At 49.6% G+C, this 18,443-nt stretch overlaps 1 protein-coding gene across 50 annotated transcripts in view; it reads left to right on the top strand.

The window, feature by feature from the left end:
- The window catches only part of KCNMA1 (potassium calcium-activated channel subfamily M alpha 1), a 760,956-nt gene continuing 745,769 nt past the window's right edge, over positions 3,257-18,443 (top strand). For 42 of the 50 annotated variants that reach the window (XM_021072164.1, XM_021072146.1, XM_021072135.1 and 39 more), the window contains exon 1: positions 3,273-3,875. In XM_021072164.1, coding sequence (XP_020927823.1) covers positions 3,498-3,875 — 378 coding nt within the window. In that variant the 5' untranslated portion in view covers positions 3,273-3,497. 50 annotated transcript variants of the gene reach the window in all.

The following is an 18,443-nucleotide window of genomic DNA, read 5'->3' as shown; positions in this document are numbered from 1 at the left end:
ACACACTGGGTATGGCTTGGGGGTCAGAAGCTCTAGTCTGAGTTTGGCTCTTTTGGGGTCATGGTAGCTACAAACAAGATCTATATGTTTTCTTTTTCATCCTTCCAAAAATCCTTTGTGGAGTTCCTGTTGTGGTGCAGCGGGTTTAATCCTTGGCCTTGCTCAGTGGGTTAAGGATCGGCGCTGCAGCGAGCTATGGTGTACGTCACAGATGCGGCTCTGATCCTGTGTTGCTGTGGTTGAGGCTTATGCCAGCCGCTGTAGCTGTAATTCGACACCTAGCCTGGGAACCTCCATGTGCCACAAGTGTGGCCCTAAAAAGCAAAAACAAAAAACAAAAAACCCCAAAATCCTTTGAGATGGGCAGAGCAGTTCCTGTTTTTATTCTAATTTACAAATAAGTTCCTAAATTGGTGAGGCTAAGTTTTCTGGAGTTTGTGCTTGGTAAGGAAGGAGCAGAGAGCTGGACCATGGCCTGCTGAGTTCTGTGTCTGGTGGCTGGCAGCACTCTCGTTTATTTCATGCCTACCAGTCAGGAGGTGGTGAGGACTAGGGATTGCAGCAGTGGTATGATCTTGACTTTGATGGTGAGGGTCTCTGAGAATCTGACTAAGCCTAGGTTTTGCATAGCCCAGAAGCTGCCAAAAGCTTCAACCAGTAGAGGGATGAGTGATGAAGAGAGCAGAAGAGAGGCTGTCTCAGGGGCTCCAGCCCTCTCTGGAAGGATGAAGAGATGATGGTGATAATGGAGGAGAAACACAGCTGGTGATTCCACAGATGAGGCAACAGAAGTCACAGCAACCAGTGGCCCCCTGCAACTAGACCTCGGCTGCTGTCTGAAGGGAACCCAGGCTGTGGGGAAAGTCCAGGAAGGCCTGGAGGGGATTCCTTGGTTTGTGGAAGTTTAGTTATGTAGAGGATGGAATGTACTCAGGGGGTTTCATATTCCACCGGGGAGACACTTCTAGGCTCTTCTGCTCTTTTCATGTTATGAGTGTTTTGTTTTTAAATTTCAAATCTTGGACTTGATTGAAGGAAAGTCCTTAACTTTCCTGGCACATGCTGAGGCCCAAAGACAGCAAAGTATAGCCATTCTTCAGAAGGGTAATAAATCAAGGAACCTTGGGGCCGCAGCCAACCTTCTTGCACATCCCAACAGCACTTCTAGGGCTGACCCCTCTCCCCACCAACCAAGTGCTGTAAAGGACCCAAGGCCTCTGTACACACGGGACTGATGTGGCAGTGATGTGTTCAGAGTGGTCTCTGAACATGGAGGACCAGGCTGTAGGTACCATGTAGGTGACAGACAACTTCACTGTCCAGAGAGTACTGTCTGGAACTCCCTTTTACATACTGCTTTTGAGGACCAAACACTCAAGCACTCTTACTTCATTTCATTACCCCTTAAACCTTGGCCTTGGCTCTGCTAATGGATGTGTATCCTGAGCTCAAGGAATGTACTCTGAATCAAGCAGGACAAGGAGTGTCAAACATCCCCTTGAGCTGCTCTGCCCAGTTTGGCTTCCTTGCCCCATCCTCCTCTGCATCCTAGGGCCTCCAAGGGCAAGGGGAGGGGCTGAAGTCTGGTTCAGACAGAAGCAGCACAGGCTTCTACAGTGATGGATGCTAACTTGGCCTTCACCACAGGAAGAGCTGAAAGGAACCTGAGAATTCCAATTAGGCTTAAACTAATGAGCTGGAAACTTTGGGGAAACCACTGTGGGCAAGGAGGGGAGAGTGTGATGCTCTTCCTTTTAATTAGTGCTGGAAAAAACTTGTGGTCCAACTGGTAGCACGGGGAAGGATAGTGTCCAGAGGGAGCAAAGTTTGAGATAATCAGAAGGAGGATTCCCCTGGTGGTGAGGGACAGAAGCTGCTGAACAAACTCAGGCTCCTCATTCTCCTCTAAGTGGGGAGGAGGGAAGACCTTAAACGGGGAAAGATGGGCTTGAGTGGAACCTGGAACTGCCTTCCCAACACGATGGAGTCTGAGGCTGAATAAGTTGGGGGGTGACTTTAAGGAACCCTTGTCTATAGGATAGGAGCTTGCATGGTCCCTGAGGCTACTCCCCTTGCCCATCTCTGTATACGTTCTTAGGCAGCTTCTGTCACTTAATAAGGAAAAGACAGAAAACAAACAAACAAACAAACAAACAAAACACCTGCTGCTGTCAAAGGCCACAGACCACCCAGATGGCCCTGCCTTCCAGCACGCACGGGGTACTGGGGAACCTAGTAAGGCGACAGAGAAGAGGGAACCTAGTAGGGGTCGAAGGAGGGTGCGTATCCTGGAGAAGGGTCCTCCTTACTCCTGAAGCCCGAAGGTTTTGGGGTGTCAGACTTGTGCAATCAACAGCTGGTCACTCTTCCCTTTTTCACTGGGGACTACTTTGGAAAAAAACGGCCTGCCAAGGGCGCCCGGCCATCCTGGGGTCCCCCAGGGCTCTCGACTGGGGCAGCACCTTGGAGAGAGGTGTCGGGTCCCGCGCCAGGATTCGGGGCTCTCTATCTTGCGCCCAGGGGCTTAGGGGTGCGTGACAGGCTGCCGCCAAGGGGTCTGCGGGTCCCCCGCCTAGCCCGAAGCCGAGGCGAACCAGTGCAGCGAGCCTCCTCCCCTCCCGCCTCGGGGGCCTGAGCCCGAGCCCGCTCCAGTTGCTGCAGCTGCTGTTGCTGGCGGCTGCGGGGAGCGCGCAGAAGAGGCTCGGGTGGCGAGGACGGGGACGAGGAGGAGCCTGAGGAAGCGGGAGGAAGATTGAGGGAAGGCCAAGGTGGCTCAGTGGCGTGGCGACGCGGCCTCAGGATCCCGGGAGCATGGGCTAGCGGCGGCGGCAGCCGGTCGGGCGCGGTGAACCTGCGGCGGCCCGGCGCATACCCGGGCGGCAAGCGGGAGCCGAGCGCAGCCGGGAGAGGAGAGCTGGCGCGGGGGCGCCCGGGAAGGGGCTGATGAGACATTATTGAGTTGCCACCTAATAAGCCCAGAGCGGCGGGCCAGCGGCACGGGCGGCGCGTGCGGCGCGCGGGGAGGGGTCCCGGTCCGGAGCGCTGCGCACACGAGTGGCGCACGGCGGGTGGCGCGGCGCCGAGGGCAGCCGGGCCGGCGCGCAAAGCCTGGGCGGGCCGGGGGGCTACGCAGACCCCGGAGCGTGGGCGGCCGGCGGCGCCCCCTTGCTCTCCACGCTTCGGGCCGGCGTAGCGGGGGTTGAGCCGAGAGCGGGCCGGGGAGGGGAGCTGCCCGCGCACTCCGTCCCCCTCCCCCAAGGCGGGCGGGCCGGCGGCCGGGGGGAGGGCGGGCGGCGGCGGCCCGCTGTATATATCTCCGCGCACCCCGCCAGGTCGCGCACAGCGCCCCGAGCCCAGGCACTTCCCCGCCCCCTCCTCGCGCTCCGCGGCGGCGGCGGCAGCAGTAGCGGCAATATGGCTGTTGATGGGTGTTCGGGGTGGCGCTGGCGGCGGGAGGAGCTCCCCCGAGCCCCTGCGCCGGCTGCCCGTTGCTAGCTATGGCAAATGGTGGCGGCGGCGGCGGCGGCAGCAGCAGCGGCGGCGGCGGCGGCGGCGGCGGAGGCAGCAGTCTTAGAATGAGTAGCAATATCCACGCGAACCATCTCAGCCTAGACGCGTCCTCCTCCTCCTCTTCCTCCTCTTCTTCTTCCTCCTCCTCCTCTTCCTCCTCGTCCTCGGTCCACGAGCCCAAGATGGATGCGCTCATCATCCCGGTGACCATGGAGGTGCCGTGCGACAGCCGGGGCCAACGCATGTGGTGGGCTTTCCTGGCCTCCTCCATGGTGACTTTCTTCGGGGGCCTCTTCATCATCCTGCTCTGGCGGACGCTCAAGTACCTGTGGACCGTTTGCTGCCACTGCGGGGGCAAGACGAAGGTAAAGCGCGCCCCGGGCGCCTCCCCCCTGCGCCAGCCCCGCCGCTCCTCGGCGTCCCCTGCAGCCCACCTTCTCGCTCCTCATAGAGCCGTGCCCCCCTCCATCCCTGCCTGCCTTCCTTTCGCCGCCTTTCCTTCCCTCCGCTGTCCCGACGCCCTCCGATTAGGGCAGCGGGCAGCGCTCCGGGGGTGAGGGGTTGCCCCCAGCCAGTGCGCTCCGGGGCGCGGACGCCCAGTCCCGTCCCCTTGTTTATTGTTGGGTTGTTTGCGGCTGTGGCTGAGGCCGGGGCGGGGGTACGCGCTCTGCTCGGGGACCGTGGTGGGGGGTAGGGAGAGCCCACCCCGCGGGCACCTAGCAAGCTGGGGGCCTCTGGGTGCGCATTCCGTGAGATTCACCTGCTGGACTCGGCTCCTTGTGGTGGGCAAGAGAGAGCACGTCAGCCCGCACTTTAGAAACCTGTTGGGGAGATGTGTTCGTGGAATCAAAAAGAAAGGGAAATTTCTTGGGGGGACAAGGGAGAACATCTTTTGGACTAGGGACTCCCGAGGGAGGAACATGTCCTTAAGTTGGGGGAGATCTGGAGGGGCAGGAGAAAGTTGGGGAGATGTATCCCAGTTTTGGAGGTAACCCATGAAGGCTGCCACTTTAGGAATGTGGCGAGGTCGCAAACCTGATGTCCCCTCCCTCTCCGACTCTTAGATATTTTCGTGGAACCCACTTCCCCCACCCCATGTTCTTCAGCATATGTATTCTCGCCCCCACGCCACCGCCTTTAGGTCCCCAGAAATGCCGCGGGCAGCGTGGAGTTGGAGCAGGAGGTCGGCCTGAGAGCCAGGAGCGGGCCGAGGACGCGGTTTTCCCGCGAGCCTCCTCCCCGACGCTTTTGAGGTGGCTGGATGTTGGCTTAAGCTATTCCTGGCTCAGAGACGCCCACCAGCACCGAGGCTCACTACACCTTGCTAGGCTGACTGCCTGGTCTGTCGCCGCCGTGTCCCTAGAGATGTCCTATTTCCCCCCCCCCCCACTGGCTGAAGGTGACACTTGGGGGGCAGTTTTTCATAGAAAATTGTGGAATAAAAAAGAAAGAACTGGAAAAAAAGAGTGACCGAGTTACTTCCTGTGCTTGACTAATTTTTAACGTAGGGGACTTCTCAGCCCCAGCATTTTCAGAGGGAGGGGAGATCAAGGGGAATAGGGACCAGTGGGAGGTAGAGGCAGACATCCCTGGGAAAGCTCACATCTTTTCTAATAAAGTTAATCCCAGGACCCTTCAAACTTCCACAGGGCACAGCAACTTGTAGCAGCCTCCTTAATTGCTCCAGAGAAGGAGTGGGTAACAGGGGCTGTGGGTGACACACAAGGGTGAACCGAAGCACACACTCTCTCTTGATCATTAATTATACATCGTGTTGGGTGCCGGAGCTCAGCTGTGTTTTGTGGTAGCACATTTGTGTTTTGGAAAATACTGATGTGTTGGAAATAAGGGAGAAAAATAAAAGCCATCATTCTCTTCTTCCTCCGCCTCCTTCCCTGGAGGCCTCCAGGTGTTAGCCAGCCAGCTTCCTCTGAAGTTACCTTCTTGGCCATAGAGGTTTCTCCTTACTTGTCAAAGTGGAAAACCTCCCGCATTCCAGAGAAGCCTCAGGTTAAGCAAAGTCCTAACCCTGAGACCCCACCCAGGCACAGACCCTGCGCCCTAGCCAAACCCTCCTTCCTACAAGCACTTATTCATAGAAGCTTCTTATTCGCACATTCCCTCTCCTCCGCTGCCCCCCCATTTAGTCCTGGAGTTTTTTCTTCCCTTTACTGAGATTCAGAGACTATCCTTAGGGGAAAGAGCTCACAGTTGTACCCATCTCAAATGCTCTCTAGACTGAGAGATTTTGGTGAACTTTTAAACAACCTCCTCATCCTTCAGGAACTGGGCAGTCTTGATCCTAATGAAAATTTTTTTTTCAATGACTCAAAATAAGTTTTGGTGTTTTTTGTGATCCTGGGGTTTTAAACACAGCTTCTGAAGTCTTTTTACTGTGCATTGGCGATGTATCAGTGCAGCGCAGTGCCTGTGCTGACATGCTGATTGGAGTGTTCACATAAAGAATCTCTTTCCTAAATGATGACCAAGCATAACTTCTATAAGTTTTCTCAAGAAAATAGGATTTTTTGTTTGTTTGCTTTTGTTTTTGGCAACGATCATTAGAAAAAACAATCTGTATATATTAGGCTGTTTTGTAGCTCTGAGACATGCTGAGTAGACATAACTGGAAGTTTCTACAAAGAATCAACCTTGAACAAGAAGATGCTTGCAGTTGGTTGGGAAGATGTGAGGCTGGTATAGAATGAGATCAGGTCGTTTTGATATCATTAGAGTCCTTTTTAAAACATGCCCCAAATCTCTTAATACCTGCCCCTTGGTTTGTTCCTTTAAATCAGGTGTAGCCAGGTCATTATGCCCAGTAATAGTAACTTAGGCCTTTTATAAGCTTTTCTTTCTGCCCTTGAGGTCTGTGTTTTTACTGCATTCATTTTTTCTTTTTTCTTTTTCTTTTTTTTTTTTTTTTTTTTGCTTTCCAAGTATTTGGTAGCTGTGGAGACAGTGTTCAGAAGAATGCATTTGGCTTGTTTGGAATAATTTTTTTTTTAGTGCTGGGTTTCCCAAGCAAACTGAGGCTGCTTTTCTTCACAATTCTACCACTCCTCAGATATGTTCACCCTCATCCTTATTTGGCCCCAGGATGGTTTGAACAGGAGCTAGGGTCCAGAGGAAGTCTAGATTTTTTAACATCTGTGATTCCAGGGAAGGTAAGTTTCAGCAAAAGCTCTGGAATCACAAGCATTTGGTCCCTGGGACTGCACCATCCTTTTAGATTAAAGGAACCCAAACTAGATGTGCATCGGGAGGCATCGCATCTTAGTCCCGCTGGCCTCCAAATCTCAAGTCGTGAATGACTTTACTGTTTTGAAAAGAATGGTATCCACATACCATTTCTTTAGGAAATGAAGGAAAAGTGTCACATTTTCCCTCTGTGGGGAACTTGGTGACAGTCATTCCGCTACTCTGTTCTTTGCTGTTCTTTTCCCACTTTTTTTTTTCTTCTCTGTTGGGTTTCATCAGAGCCCCCTCTTCACTCGGCTGTGGTGTTTTGAGGTCCAAGCCAGTCACAGGCTGGAGTGAATATAAAAAGCTGCTCTGGCAGCCTGACTAAGGTCATGACCTTGAAGAAGTCTTTGAACCTCTCTGGTCCCTTGCCTGGTATATAAAAGGTGGGGATTGAATTCCGTGAACGCTAATGCCTCGTCCTGCACTGGGACTTGGAGGACAGTGGAAAGAGTTGGTGAACGATGGGTAAAATTTCCAGCTCAGAATGTGTCTTGTAATTCTCCAGGCTCAGAGCACTTGTGTGTTTTCATTCCCATCTTCCTTCAGCACACAGTCTGCTTCTCTTTCAATGTCTTGGGAAACTGAGGCCCACTTCCTAGGGAGCTGTGGTTTGCTGGGGGGTCTGATGGGCTGGGCTTAGTCTTTCGGTTTGAGCTGTCCTCCCTGCAGAAGTTTGGCCTTGATCAAGGCTGGTCTGCATGTAATGAATTTTGGAGGGATTGTCTCCATAGCTCTGTCGGAGAAAACAACGCATTTTCCCTGTCAGGCTCGTGACTGATATAAATATCAGATCCCATTATGGCTTGGTAATTACCCAGGGTCTGGCCTGACGCATCCAGTGAGGGCTGGAGCTTCAGGGCCTCAGAATTCTTGATTCCAGATTGGCCTTGGTGCCTCGTTTCATTCTGGAGATCGGCTACATCGGATGACCTTCAGATGCTCCTTTTTGTTCAGATCACTTAGGTGCCCTTGGAGAAATGCTCAGGTCCCTGTCACAGGGGTGCTCTGGGTGACCTTGGACAGCCACACCTGCCCACCAAACCTTCCACTTCTGCTAGGGCTGTGGCCAGTGCTTTGACGGTGGGGTGGTCCGTGGATGAGCACCGTCTAAGAAGTTCCTGGCTCTCTCTGTGGAAATGCACACGTCCATAGAGGCTCTGCAGTCAGACCCAAGGGTACATCATGGATCCCATACTTGTTAGACTGACATCTGTGGCTGGCAGCCATGTTGAGCTCGGTTTCTTCACCTGTAAGCAGAGTGTCATGATGCTTGCTTTGTTGGATTCTTGTAAGGAATGACCATACTGAGTATGCAGTGCCCAGAACATGCCTGGTACTGAGCAGGCCTGTAAATGGGAGCTATCTTAGCTCCACAAAGTGGCAAGTTTAAAATTTTCTCTTTGATTCCTTGAACTTTTGGTCCTGGAAGAGCACAGACTACAACAAATAGAACTTTTGAACCAAAAGGGACCTTAGATCCTGAGGTCGGTTGTCTTTGGGTCAACTCATCAGTTGGGGTCAGGTTGAGATTTGGGTTCAGGGCTCTTGGCTATTGCAAGGCTGGCAGGTGGGGGAGAGGCAGCCTAGGAAGGCTCCATGGATGCGGCTTGGCAGGATAGCTAGTGCTTTGGTGGCAGGGAAGTCAGTGGATGAGCATTGCCGTCATGGAGCTCCAGACCTGGCAGACCTGGCAGAAGTGGAAGGTTGGGTGGGCAGGTGTAGCTGTCCAGTGTCCCTTGAGAAGGGATGAATTCCACCCCTGTTATCCCCAGTCCCAAGCTCACAGTCCTTCCCCTGACAATGTAACAGTTCCCCAGCTGGGGTGCTCTCTACCCACACCAGCTCTGCCCTGATGGCCTCCCGAGCAATGTTTCTCCAAGTGTGTTCTGTGGAGTACCTGCCCTTGAAGTTACCTTGTGAAGCAAAATTGTGAGTCAGAGCATACCTGCACTCTGCAGGCTCTGGGAAGTCTCGCAGTAGAGGCATTGGCTAAACTGCTCTTGACCCTGCTTGCTTTGAGCCCAAGATGTCAAGTCCGCCGCCATGTAGTACCCAAGAGTCAGCCTGTGACCTTGAGTGAGGAATTCACTGCTTTATGCTTCAGTCTCCTCATCTGTAAATTGGGGATTGCAGCAGAGCACAGCCCTTTGGGTACGGACTTTCATGGACCCCACTTTATGGCCTTTCCTAGGAGGATATTGGTGACTAAGAGCTATGTGTTGGCACTGCTTCCAGGTCCCCAGGGACCTTGCGCAAACAGGTATCATGAAGAAAGCAAGAGCTGCCCTGGGGTTTGGGCTGGTGGAAAAAAGGATTCAAAGGGCCAGGCCACGTGGAGCTCCTCTTTGGCTCACCATTGTCTTCTTCCCTGGATGGGGACATGCACTGTGTGCCTGGTACAGGGAGTGCTAGCTTGGATCCCCCCCTCTCTCTCTGACCAGGGCAACAGGAGCCTGGTGCCGAAGCAGTCAGGTTGGCATCGGATTGCAGTGCCAGGACCTCCTTCCCACTGTGGACAGCAGAGGTGTCCCAGCTCACAGTGGCAGTGGCCCTGCTAGCCTGAAAATTGCAGCAGCCAGTACCACCTTTCTGGGACTTCAGAGCTGTGGAGCCCCTGGAGGGATAGCTCTGTGGTTGTGGTGAAAAGGGCTGTCTGTGCCATGATGCCACAGCTTCCAGAGCCCTGCCTGGGGTCAGGCAAGGTCAGCCCCCCATAGCACCTCTGAAATTGCACTGCCTCTCTGTGCTGGGAGCAGATGGAGTGAATCCCCATTTTTGAAAAGCTGCTGAGCAGGTGGAATGCTGGCCCTTAGCACACAGAGCAGGGAACTCGGGGCCCCACTGTGAGAGGCAGGGGTGTTCTAACACTCTGGGTAGAAGGCTCAAAGGATGTTCGTTTGGGGTATCAGATCTCCACCTCCAGTAGCTGGAGGGAGCATCGAGTCCATACTCCTGGGGCTTTCCCCGCCTTAATACATCTGTCCACAGATCACCTGGGGAAGCTATTAAAATGCAGATTCTGGACTTCCTGTTGTGGCCCAGCAGGTTAAGAACCTGACTAGTATCATGAGGATGCTGGTTTGATCCCTGGCCTCACTCAGTCAGTTAAGGATCTGGCGTTGCCATGAGCTGTGGTGTAGGTCACAGAAGTGGCTTGGATCCCGAGTTGCTCTACCTGTGGTGTAGGCTGGAAGCTATAGCCCCGATTCCACCCCTAGCCTGGGAACTTCCATATGCCACACCTGAGGCCATAATAAGAGAAAAAACTTTAAAGACTGTTAATAAAACGCAGGTTCAGATCCAGAGGGTTCAGGGTGGAGCCTCAGAATCTGCATTTCTGCCAAGACACAGGTGATGCCCATGCTGGGCAGACCATGCTTTGAGAAGCAAGGATCTGGTCCATTCCCCAGTGCCCAGGCAGTCCCTCTCTGAAGACATGCCTACTTTTAAATATGGAAATTCCCAGCTCTTCGGAAGTGGGAAGGGATGAGAAGAGGGAGGTTCAGTGTGCCAGGACAGCCAGGTCGAGAATACTCAGAGTTGCTCAGGTTCAGTCTGGGTTCTCGTTGCTCAAGCTGATTGATTGTTCTGGTGTCTGCTCCCCAGGAACCCACAAGTGCTGTTGGTTTGGGGTGGGGATGTGGCGGCCAGAGCAGCGTCGTCCTGCCGATGTATGGGGTATGGTCTGTGTGTTGCCCGCCAGCGTGTGGGCTGGCCCTCAAGCCAGTCAGTCACGCCGTACGGGGTGAGGCTTTCCGGAGTCCAGGATGGCAACTCAGCCAAACCGCCTTCTTGCAAAATTAGAGGCTCGTGGTGGAGCCAGGGCTGCACTGTGGTGATGCTCCAGGAAGCAGGCTGCTGGCTCCTCCCTCCTGACTGTTTGAAGTCAGCAGGCAGCAAAACTGCCAGCCTGACTTTCCATAGAGAGCTGGGTGGGCCTTCCCCAGAGGAGGGTGCAGCTTCAGAGGGTTGGATTCAAGATCCGATCACTGAGTCTGGAGAGACGTGTGTCACTGCGCTACCCTCCAGTGGTCCTTCTCAAGAATTCCAGCTGATGAAATAGGAAGTAGCTCCTTTTCTCGCCCTACTGTCAGGTTTTTCACAGTTCAGACTGTCCAGAACTTTTTTCTTGCGATGTGCTTTTTGTCTTCTTCCATCGTCAAAGGGGAGAGTCAGGAATAAACATTTATCATGAGCATCTTCAGCCTAAATGAAGGGCTTCCCATGCTGCCCAGCACACAGTAGGACCTCAAATATGTCTTCTGGTTATTATTGTTGTTGTTTTCACTTTTATTGCATAGTAAGTGCATCCTATGTTCCAGGAACCAAGTTAGGTGCTAGGGGAAAATTAAGACCCAGTTTGTCTGATGGAGGGGAGAGAAAAATTCAGTTATCTTCTCATAGGGCACACACATGTCGGTCTCTGATGGCGTTGCCTGCAAACCCCCTGAGGGCAGGAACCAAGTCATATAAAAACAGGCGCGTGCGCGCGCGCGCACGCACACACACACACACACACACACACACACACACACACACTTTGGGAGCATGCTTTCCATGGTAGTTTTCAGGGGGCAGGGTGCTGCGTAGGAATGTTGTAGGTGTAAGTACATTTTGCTGCGTTTCGGGGGCAATTTGTTAGAAGCTATGGAGAAACTCTGGGGGAAGGGGTGGGTTTGATTTGGTGACAAAAGGACATTTGAGTCATCTCTGGATTTTAATTATTTATGCCACCCCGCTCTCCCCTGACCAGTGGATAACAAGAATTTGTTCATGATGAGCATTTGTTTTCGAGATGGATGAGTCAGGCAGGAGATAGAAGGACAGCTTCGAAAGAATGGCCGTTTAAAGATGGAACATGCTTTGTTTTTGGCATTTTTTGGTGATTGTCTTTGGGGCATTATGTCTAATTGCCAGTTTGGAAATGTAATTGGCACTCCAGGTCCAGAATGGCAGTACTTAACGTCGTCAAGCCAAGCCTCCGGATTGTCCCTCTATAAGATCTCATTACTTGTATGACTAATGCTTCTTTACATGGCCCAGAGCGAAATTATTTAAAACATCTCATTTACTTTGTATTCTTTATGCTGTTTCATTGGCCTCCCTACCAGGTTTTACTGGGACCAGATCCGGTTGATGCTGGGCAGAGATGCCCGTATTCCTTCCTTGTCCCCTTCTGGTCTCCATTCTTTCCTCAACCTCCCTTCTTGCCTAGTGATTCCTGCCGAGTCCAAGAGCAGGAGGACTGAAATTTGCAGGTTAGTGGACAACACACAGGGGCTTGATCTTGCAAGTCTAGAAGGGCATGGAATGGCAGAGTCATAGTGGTGGAAAGGTGCTTTGGGGCTGGAATCCTATTTCCTCCCCAGTGCCGTCTGCCCTTTCTCCAGAGGGGACAGGGGTGTTCATGATTGTCTGAGGTCACCATTCCATGGGGTTTAACCCATCTTCGAAGAAACAGAGAGGGATTTCTCCTCACACTAGGCCCTCCTTACTTCTGGGCTGTTTCTGGGACACACAGAGCATGCCTTGGGGGGTGAGAGACTTCAAATTCTAAATCCTGCTGAGAAGGCTCAGAGCTGGGTGGGGTTGAGTGTCAGCAGTGTTCTTGAGGCTGCCCTTAACTTGGGTCTCTCCCATGCAAGCCACCTTCTTTGTCTCTCTCGTGACTCCCTATTGTCCTTCTTCCCCAGAGGCGGTGAGGTTTCCCCGTCCCCCAGAATTTGCACAATGGCCCATCCTGGCTCTTGGTTCTGGTGGTCTGCCCTCTGTGATGTGTTGGGTCTTGTTAGAAGCTGCAGATGAGGGTGTGGCTGTCTGAGCTGTCAGGGACGTGTGTGCAGTATTTCCAAAGATTAGCTTCTTTCAGAGTTTAGTGCTTGGCTTGGCTGAGAGCAGATGTGATTTTGGGGCCATGCCAGGGATCCAGATGTAGAGTGAGGATGCTTTGTTAAGAAGCCCAAGTGGGACTCTGCTTTCTAGGTTTTGGCTCTCCCCAAAGGAGAGAGATCAGACAGTGATTCCTGAGCATCTTTTTGGATCATGGAAATACACCTGCTCCTAGAATCGAAGATTATTCCTCTCCAACTGCTCATCTTCTCTCTTTTCCTCTGCCTTCTGGAAACTACTGCTGCCATTTCCCCTCTTTTGCTGAGCAGAAAGAAACCCAAAAGGAGAACATACAAGAAGGGAGAGTGGTGAGGAGAGGGAGATGTTCCCACAAAGAAGAGTAGAATTTCTCTGCAGGGAGCCAGAGGTTGGATACATATATAATTGGATGGGGTTTGTTTTCAGTCCCTTCACTTTTGTCTTAATGAATAAATCATGACAAGTGACCTCACCCCAAAGGAGGGCAGCGTTATATAAAGACCAGTGGAAAGAGTGATTTCCCTTTTGGAAGATGTAAGCTTTTCAAGCGAGAAGTTCCCCCTCATTAACGGCTAGCGTGGGACCTGTGGACCCGTGGCTGGGTGCCAGGGGTTATAAGGTTTCTTGGGGCTCTTCTATGTGTGTCTGTCCTGCAGGAGTGGGATTCTCCTGTTTGGGAGAACTTGCTGCATGAACTTATTTTCCCTTTACATGACTTCAGAAGATTTTTTATGGCTCTGGAAAGGGAAAAAGTGGACGTACAATGATTAGCAAATGGAGAACTCGGAGATAAGAGCCCCAAGGCCCAGAGGAAAGATTTGGAAGGTGAAGGGGTTTATACAAGTGCTAGGGATTTTCATGACCGACATCAACTGGCAGCTGCTTAGGACATTACTTTTTTTCGTTGTGCATTTGGGAGCGCCTTCCTCCCAGAGCTTAGAGGAATTGCTTTAGCTACCCTTGAATTATGGCCATTTCTCCCATAGATTGTGGCAGTCACAGGTGACCAGGTGGTAAGATGCTTGAAGACTTAGGAATGATGTCTTGAGCTGAACCCGTAAGAGAAGTCAGTAATTTTCCTGTCTTAAAAAAGAAATCCATCTCTTATGTTCGCGTGCAACTTTATTTTCCCCATAAGATTTCTCTTTCAATTTGTATTTTACACTTCTGTCCTTAATCCTAAATGTATATATATCCATTGTAGAAAATGTAGGCAGGACAGAGAGGCATTTTAAAAAAGAAGAAAAAAAAAAAGGACACCTCACACCCACCAGGATGACTATTATATAAAAAAACCCCAGAAAACAGCAAGTGTTGGTGAGGATGTGGAGACATTGGAACCTGGTGCGCCGTGTGTGGGAATGCAGAATGATGCAGCTACTAGGGAAGATGGTATGGAGGTTCCTCCAAAAAACTAAAAATAGAACTGCCATATGATCCAATAATTCCACTTCTGGGTACATTTCCAAAAGAAGATATTTGCACATCCATGTTCGTAGAAGCATTATTCATAATAGACAAAACGTGGAAGCAACCCAAATGTCTATGGATGGATACATGGATAAACAAATGTGGTGTATATATGCTATGGACTAGTATTCAGCTTGAAAAAGGAAGAAAATTCTAATGCATGCGACAGCATGGCTGAGCCTCGAGGACATTATGCTAGGTGAAATAAGCTAGTCACAGAAGGACAAATACTGTGTGATTCTGCTTATGGGAGGCACCTGGGTTCACAGAGACAGAAGTAGAATGGTGGTTATCAGGGACTGGGGTGGAGGGAGTCATCGTTTAATGGACATAGAATTTCAGTTTTGCAGGATGGAAAGGCTCTGTATGATGATGCGGATGTACTTAGTACTAGTGAACTGTATGCTTAAAGATGGTTAAGATGGTAAGTTTTGTGTTATGTATCTTTTACCACAATATAAATTTTTTAAAAGAGGAAAAAATTTCCCTCCAAAGCCCATTTCCCAGAGATGACCAGCATTGTCTTTGGGAACATTTGTCACCATAGCCCTCATGTTTGTTGGTGGGGTAGCTGATACTCTTCCTCTGCGGACTGATAAATGGCAGTCCCAGGAGAAGTGCCGTGGCTGGCCTTGTTTGGTTGTTTGATTGATTGATTGATTGATTTTTGTCTTTTTAGAGTTGCACCTGTGGCATATGGAGGTTCCCAGTCTAGGGGTTTTATTGGAGCTACTGGCCTACACCACACAGGATCTGAGCTGCGTCTGTGACCTACACTGCAGCTCATAGCAACGCCAGATCCCCAACCCACTGAGTGAGGCCAGGGATCAAACCTGCATCCTCATGGATACTAGTCGGATTCATTTCCACTGCACCACAACGGGAACTCCTGGGCTTGCTTGCTTTAGATGGTGCCCACAGGGAGAGCATAAGAACAGACCGAACAACCCTCCTTCTGCCAATTGAGTCTGATGGCAGATAAAGTTAAAGGACCACTATATTTTTGATTGTGACATATGAGTAGCTGTGGTATCTTCAGCAAGTCATTGTCTCTGAGCCCCAGTTTTCTTCCATGTAACATGCTTTGTGATTCAGTGGTTTCCTTTTCTTTTTTATTTTATTGGAATACTGTTAGCAATGCTGTGTTTGTTTCAGGTGTACAGCAAAGTGAATCAGTTATACATATATCTATATCCATTCTTCCTCAGATTATTTTCCCATTTAGGTTATTACAGAATACTGAGTAGAGTTCTCTGTGCTCTATAGTAGGTCCTTGTTGGTTATCTGTTTTATTTATTTTTTATTTATTTGTTTTTGTCTTTTTAGGGCCGCACCCAGGGCATATGGAGTTCCCAGGCTAGGGGTCTAATCGGAGCTTCAGCTGCTGGCCTACACCACAGCCACAGCAACGCAGGATCCAAGCTGTGCCCGTGACCTACACCATAGTTCACAGTGACGCCGGATGCTTAACCCACTGAGTGGGGCCAAGGATCAACCTTGTCCTTGTGGATACTAGTCGGGTTTGTTACCACTGAGTCATGACAGGAGCTCCCGTATTTTATATACAGTAGTGTGTATATGTTAATCCCAAACTCCTAATTTTCCCCTCGCCTCTGTGTTTCTCCTTTGGTAACCATACGTTTGATTTCAAAATCTGAGTCTGTTTCTGTTTTGTAAATAAGTTCATTAGTATCATTTTAAAATTAGATTCCACATCTAAGGATATCATATGATATTTGTCCTTGTCTGACTTACTTCATTTAGTATGATAATCTCTAGGTCCTTTTATGTTGCTGCAAATAGCATTATTTCATTCTTTTTTAAAGCTGAGTAACAGTCCATTGTGTATATGTATCACATCTTCTTTATTCATTCCTCTGTTGATAGACATTTGGCTATTGTAAATAGTGCTGTACTGAACATTGGGTGCATATATTTTTTCAAGTTAAGGTTTCTCAAGTTATATGCATAGGAATGGGATTGTTGGATCATTCAGCAGTTTCAGTATACAGTCATTTCTCAAATCAGATTTCAAAGCTATCATTTTAACCTGTTGGTAAAGAACCCAAGACTAACTTATCCAAGGCAGTGGACACAGGGTTCTGGTTCCTCTGTGAATCCTGAGAGTGAAATTTGATTGACATGTCCCCAGAAGTTCAATATTAACTTGGATGAAGTGTTGCAGTTAAGAATTACAGTGTGGAGACACAAGCCCCATTGGAAATACCATCAAACTTGTCATTAAAAAAAGTCTCAGAAATAGGTTTTTTGTGACTGTGCTATTACTTCTAATGACACAACCGCACCACTGTTGAGGTTTTCATTTTAATTTCTGATGTGGGGAAAGGTTCAGACCATCTTAGATTATAGACTAGACTATAAACAGTGCACTATGATGGGCTGGCTCTATTGAGATTGGGAATAAAAAGAAACATCTGATTAAAGAGGAGGTCATGCAAATCTACTTACTTTCGTGTTTTTCCTTAACTCGCCCCAGAAGGCAGCCCAGGAGTGAGAAATGGTCATCCCAGCCCTGTTCCAGGGAGCATTCCAGATGCCAAAAGCAGGAATAAGATGACCATAACCTCTGTGGCAAAGGAGAGAGTGTCTGATGGGGTCAATAACTTCTGAAGTAAAACCCCCCTCACTCCCAGATCATAAGCAGCCAGTACATCAGAACCAGCTGAATAGTCTCTTAGATTATATAACATCAATCAGATTATGCCACTGGGGTCATGTATTAAATTTTAACTTGTCACAGATATGTTACATTAACATTCACAGATCCACAGAGTGCAGGGTAGCTTTGGGGTGTTCTTGAGTGAGTTGGTGATTGTGTAGGACTTGACAAAGCCCAGGCAAAAATACTTCCTTAGATTTTCTATATTGTAGTTGAACTCTTACCGGAGGTTGCAGATATCCTGCAAGTACTTCTTAGAAAATAAACGAAAAATTTAGACCCTGGTTTTGTATCTGCAGTACAGAAGTTGATTTATGGCCATGAACCAGATAGGAAAGAGATTTTGAAAACTCTGAGAAGCTTTTCATCTTCCAGTGACAGACAGTGCGAGCACTATATTTTTAATTGGTTTCTTCTTTAAGTCAGGAGCTGAAATGTTATCATGCAGATCTCTCCTGAGTTGCATGGAAACTAATAAAATCACGAAGGTTTCTATTTGGATGCTGTGAACACAGACTGTAATGAAACTGAAACAGCTATCTCCGGGGATGATGCTATTTCAATGCTAGGCAAGGCTTTACAACGATTTTAATGGTGAGAAGAGAGGCCAGCAGGTGCGACGTTCCGTTTTTTCCTCCCTGCCTGACCAGTGCCTGTTCACCTCTGCTCTCCTTTACTTTCCCACCTCAAAGAATTTACTTAAAACAGAGACCTGTAGTCGCTAACCTGTCCTGTCTACCGCCTATTTTAGAAAACAACACTCGATCCTCAGACCTTCTGTCTTAACCTTTTTCTCTTCCTCCTCAGACACTGCATTGTCCCACACTTTTGTTTTGGGAAGTCCTTCTTTTTTTTAAAAAAAATTTATTTATTTATTTATTTTGCTTTTTAGGGCTGCACCCTCGGCATGTGGATGATCCCAGGCTAGGGGTCTAATTGGAGCTACAGCTGCTGCCCTATGCCACAGCCATAGCAATGCAGGATCCAAGCCTCATCTTCAGCCTATACCGCAGCTCACGGCAATGCCGGATCCTTGATCCACTGAGCGAGGCCAGGGATCGAACCCGAAACCTCCTGGTTCCTAGTCAGATTTGTTTCCGCTGCACCACGACGGGAACTCCTGTTCGGTAAGTCTTTCTTTGTGACCTGGAGTAGTTGGCTTTTTAGGGAAAAAATTAAGAACAAACTTTTCCCAGGAGTTAGTATGCATCAAGCACTCTTTTAAACTCCTTCTGTCTATTATGTTATTTCAACCTCAAAGCAGTCCTGCGGAATAAACACTTTTAAAATTTCCAGTTTACAGATCAGAGGACTGAAGCAAACAGAATAATTTTTATTTTGGGGGGGAGTAACAAACTTCGAGTGTTCACTGTGTGTCTGGTAGTTTCTGAGCTCTTTATCTATGTCATTTAATCCTCACAACAATCCAGAGATATAGGAGCTGTATCACTCTCCCTTTACAGGTTAGGAAACGGAGGCAGGACAAGTTGAGTGATGTGCTCGGGAGGGGAACCCATATATCTAGCCCCTGCACTATCCACCTGCAGTCAGACCTCCCGTGGTGGTAGGTTGGCTCTGCTTAGCTCATCCCTGCCATGGGGTGAAGGAAACTGTGAAGATGTAGGACTGAGAAGAGGTGCCAGTGTCTGGAGACTCTGGCATCCCCTAG

This window comes from Sus scrofa, chromosome 14 (assembly GCF_000003025.6).
Source record: "Sus scrofa isolate TJ Tabasco breed Duroc chromosome 14, Sscrofa11.1, whole genome shotgun sequence".
Classification (NCBI taxonomy): domain Eukaryota; kingdom Metazoa; phylum Chordata; class Mammalia; order Artiodactyla; family Suidae; genus Sus; species Sus scrofa.
The sequence above is the reverse complement of the archived record's forward strand: the minus strand, read 5'-3'. Positions and strand labels throughout refer to the sequence as shown.